General features: G+C 34.3%; 1 protein-coding gene across 1 annotated transcript; it reads left to right on the top strand.

Moving 5' to 3' along the window:
* Positions 1 to 3: 3 nt before the first annotated feature.
* Positions 4 to 3,741, top strand: LOC118757171 (cGMP-dependent protein kinase, isozyme 2 forms cD5/T2-like; the record flags this gene model as incomplete). The annotated part of the gene is made up of 3 exons (XM_036491906.1): positions 4 to 343; positions 413 to 602; positions 3,502 to 3,741. Coding segments are annotated over 3 exons (696 nt in total), but the record flags the coding sequence as incomplete, so codon positions are not given.
* Between the last annotated feature and the right edge of the window lie 4 nt (positions 3,742 to 3,745).

Raw genomic sequence — 3,745 nt, 5'->3', positions numbered from 1 at the left:
AGTTGTCTGGGTGGCGAGTTGTGGACAATATTGCGTGATCGTTGTAAATTCGATGATGCCACCACACGCTTCTACACCGCCTGCGTGGTGGAGGCTTTCCAATACCTGCACTCACGCAACATTATCTATCGTGATTTGAAACCGGAAAATCTGTTGCTCGACGAGAAGGGCTATGTTAAGTTGGTGGATTTTGGTTTTGCTAAGAAATTACAGTCGGGCCGCAAGACGTGGACCTTCTGCGGTACACCAGAGTATGTAGCGCCTGAGGTGATATTGAATCGGGGACATGATATTAGCGCTGACTATTGGTCACTGGGTGTGCTGATGTTTGAGCTGCTGACCGGCGAGTGGAATTTGGCGTAAATGTATTTTTAATTGATTTTAATATTTATTTTTTTGTTACATTCTGCAGGCACGCCACCATTCACCGGTTCGGATCCAATGCGTACCTACAATATTATCTTGAAGGGTATTGATGCCATCGAATTTCCGCGCGATATTACACGCAACGCCAGCAACCTAATTAAGAAACTGTGTCGCGATAATCCAGCTGAGCGTTTGGGCTATCAGCGTGGTGGCATCAGTGAAATACAGAAGCATCGGTAAGTGGTGTTGTTGGCTGCAAATGTTTTTGTAATTTTTTTTTCATTATTACTGATTCCATAAAGTCGAACAATAAGTATTGGGGTGTTAGCTGAGCGATTGTAAATGAGCAGGTGAAGACGTGTACGTCGGTGTCGAATTTGGATAAATATGAGTTCAGTCGATTCCAGTATCCAGACGTTAATTGGTTCAGTGTTATGCACTCTAATAACGTCCTTCACGTGTCTGAAGAAGGTTAGGGGCTCTCTGCGAATGCCATTTAGGGCTTGTCACCACGTTGTCGGGTTTAATGGTATAGTCCCTGTGGCCCTTCAATTTGTTTAGTCTGTCACTGATACTCATAAATAACGCCATAGGCTAAAAAGCTCGCAGAGACAAGTTTAAAGTAAAAGAGCGATCTAGTAAATTTATGGCAATACGAATTCCCTTCGAAGAAAATATTTAATAGTGAAAAAACTTGGCTTAGGTGACAATGAAGGCAATTCTATCACCAATCTTTCAATTATCAATTCTGGCAACTATCTCGAAAGCTCTTTTCTTTTGTCAATTTTATTGTGGAGTATTAAATTTCTGTCAATAGGCTTATTGAACCACGATTTTGTTTCTGCCTTTACACATCGATGATGCGGGTTCGATTCCTGATGAAGTCTAGCAAAAAAAGTAGGATGGGGAAATGTGATCTCCGAAATGGCAGCTACAACTTCTACCGCTAATAAGTTTCCTAAAAATCAAAAGATAATTTAATTAAAAAAGGAATTTAATTTAATTTAAAAAGAAGAAATATAAAAAAATAACTTTATAAAAAGCAAGTGAAATTAAACAAATATATATTTTTCTTTTTTAAACAACAACATCCAAAAATTAAACGAGTATCAAATTAAAAATAAATATTTACTAAAAACAGGAAAAAATTAAATAAGTTCATACAAATTTAACTAGATTACAAAAAAAAATCTGCTTAAAACAAAAATATCTAAAACTAAAAAAAGAAAACAATTAAATAAGTTTCTAAAAATTAAATAAACTTAAAAAAATTTAAACATTAAAATCTCAAAATTAAACCAAAATAATATTAAAAAACAATAGATTAAAAAAAGAGAAAAATAAACTAAGTTCATAAAAATTTAACTAAATTAAAAAGGATATTTTTCTTCTTGAAACAATTAAATCAAAAACTTAAAAGGAAGTTAAATTGAAAAAAAAATATTACAAAAACGAAAAAAAATTAAATGAAATATTTTTCTTTTTAAAACAATAAAATCTGAAAATTAAAAGTTAATTACACTAAAAAGTAAAACAAAAAAAATTAAATAAAAATATACATATATTTAAAAAGGAAGATAAAAATAATTTCATAAAAATTTAACTAACATGGAAAAAAAAATATTTTTCTTCAATTAATGCAAATGTTTGTTGCGCTAAAAAAGAAGAAAATTCATATTGTACTAGGGGTTCTTGTTTACTAGTAAATGAAATGAAATGTCTTAAAACCATAAAATCTTAAACTTAATAAATTGACAAAAAGTAAAGTACCAAAAGAAAAAAATTAAATAAGTTTCTAAAAGTTAAATGAACTTAAAAAATATATTTCCTTTTAAGACAATAAAATCTACATAAAAAAATTTTTATTTAAAAAACCCCTTCTCGAAATTTCGACCTCGAATCTCTCGAACGGCGCGCCAGTGCTTTGCTGCCTCGGCCATTGCGACTTTTGGAGCAGCGCGAGCAAAACAATATACAAGTGCTTTTCACCATGAAAGTTGGCAGGGAAGCTTTTTTTGTAAAGCTTTCGTGCCAGTATTAACAAAATCTTTCAAACGATCTTACCTACTGTCTTTCAATTGTCTTACAAAAGACTTGGAACTATCTTAGCCCGAATTGCCATGTAAGCTTCCATTCTTCGTGCATGTATTCATCACATCAAATTCTGTTTCACAGCTGATAGTTGCGCACTACCAGATTTATAGCGCCAACTTTGAATTCTACACGGTTAGTCTAGTGCAGCGACGGGCAGAGAGAGCTTTTACTCTGCACGCGCCTATACAAAATGTATAGAAAGCTTAAAAGAGCTTTGCCCGTAGGCAAGGCAGTGCCCATCACTGGTCTAGTGGCATACAACGGTTCCAGGGTCAGCATTATTGCTGTGCTCACTTTGTTTTGTTCGAGTGAAAGCATGTGGGCATCGTCTCTATAGATTAGGTCTGGGTTCTTCTTCATCAAACGCGCCACCGGTTTTCAAAATCATTGAGAAATGTTACCTCCATATCTCTAGTTCACTTTGAACGTCTTATGCTAGATTTTCTTTTTCATCTCTGCAGGAATTAGGTGGTAGGGCTAGTCTTGAAAGTAATGAATTGGTAACTTATTTTCTCATAGAATTTTCGAGCCTCATTTCAGTATCCTAGTTTCACTCACCGCCTCTGAAGCAATGACGATCACAGAGCTTTCACTCTGCACTCGCCTATATGAAATCAACAGAAAGTTTTAAAAAGCTTCACTTGCGGTACATGTTTCGGTCGTAACTGCTCTTAAGGCTTTTCCGAACTTGCTAGAACCTTTAGTTTTAGAAGAGAAACACTGAAAATCAGAAGGTTCATATATTATGTACATTAGGTTACCCTTTTCACATTTTGGTACCTTTTTTTTCTTACCAACTAAGTTTTTTTTATTTTTATTTTAAAGATGATCAATTAACTTTATATATTTAATAAATGCTTTTATTGTCGCCAAAAATTAATATAAAATTAGTTTGCTAAGGACTTGAGGTCTAAAGAAAAAGGTGCGTATGTAACAAATAGGATTTCATTAAATCATCTACTAAAACCGTATTAATGTTTAAGCTTCATAAGCAACAATTAGACAAATCTATATTTTAAAATTTTAACTCCACCTTTGCAGATGGTTCGACGGCTTCTACTGGTTGGGTTTGCAGAATCGTACACTCGAACCGCCAATTAAGCCAACAGTGAAGAGCGTCGTAGACACTACCAATTTCGATGCATATCCACCAGATCCAGAGAGGCCACCGCCAGATGACTTAACCGGCTGGGATAAGGATTTTTAAGCGAAATTATGGCAGCTTAGAAAGGGGCCATATAAGTGGGTTTCAAATGAAATGCAGAAAAAATCTATAAGAACAAAA

The sequence above is a fragment of the Rhagoletis pomonella genome, unplaced genomic scaffold (assembly GCF_013731165.1).
Source record: "Rhagoletis pomonella isolate Grant_MI unplaced genomic scaffold, Rhpom_1.0 Rhpom_scaffold_15006, whole genome shotgun sequence".
Taxonomy (NCBI): domain Eukaryota; kingdom Metazoa; phylum Arthropoda; class Insecta; order Diptera; family Tephritidae; genus Rhagoletis; species Rhagoletis pomonella.
The sequence above is the reverse complement of the archived record's forward strand: the minus strand, read 5'-3'. Positions and strand labels throughout refer to the sequence as shown.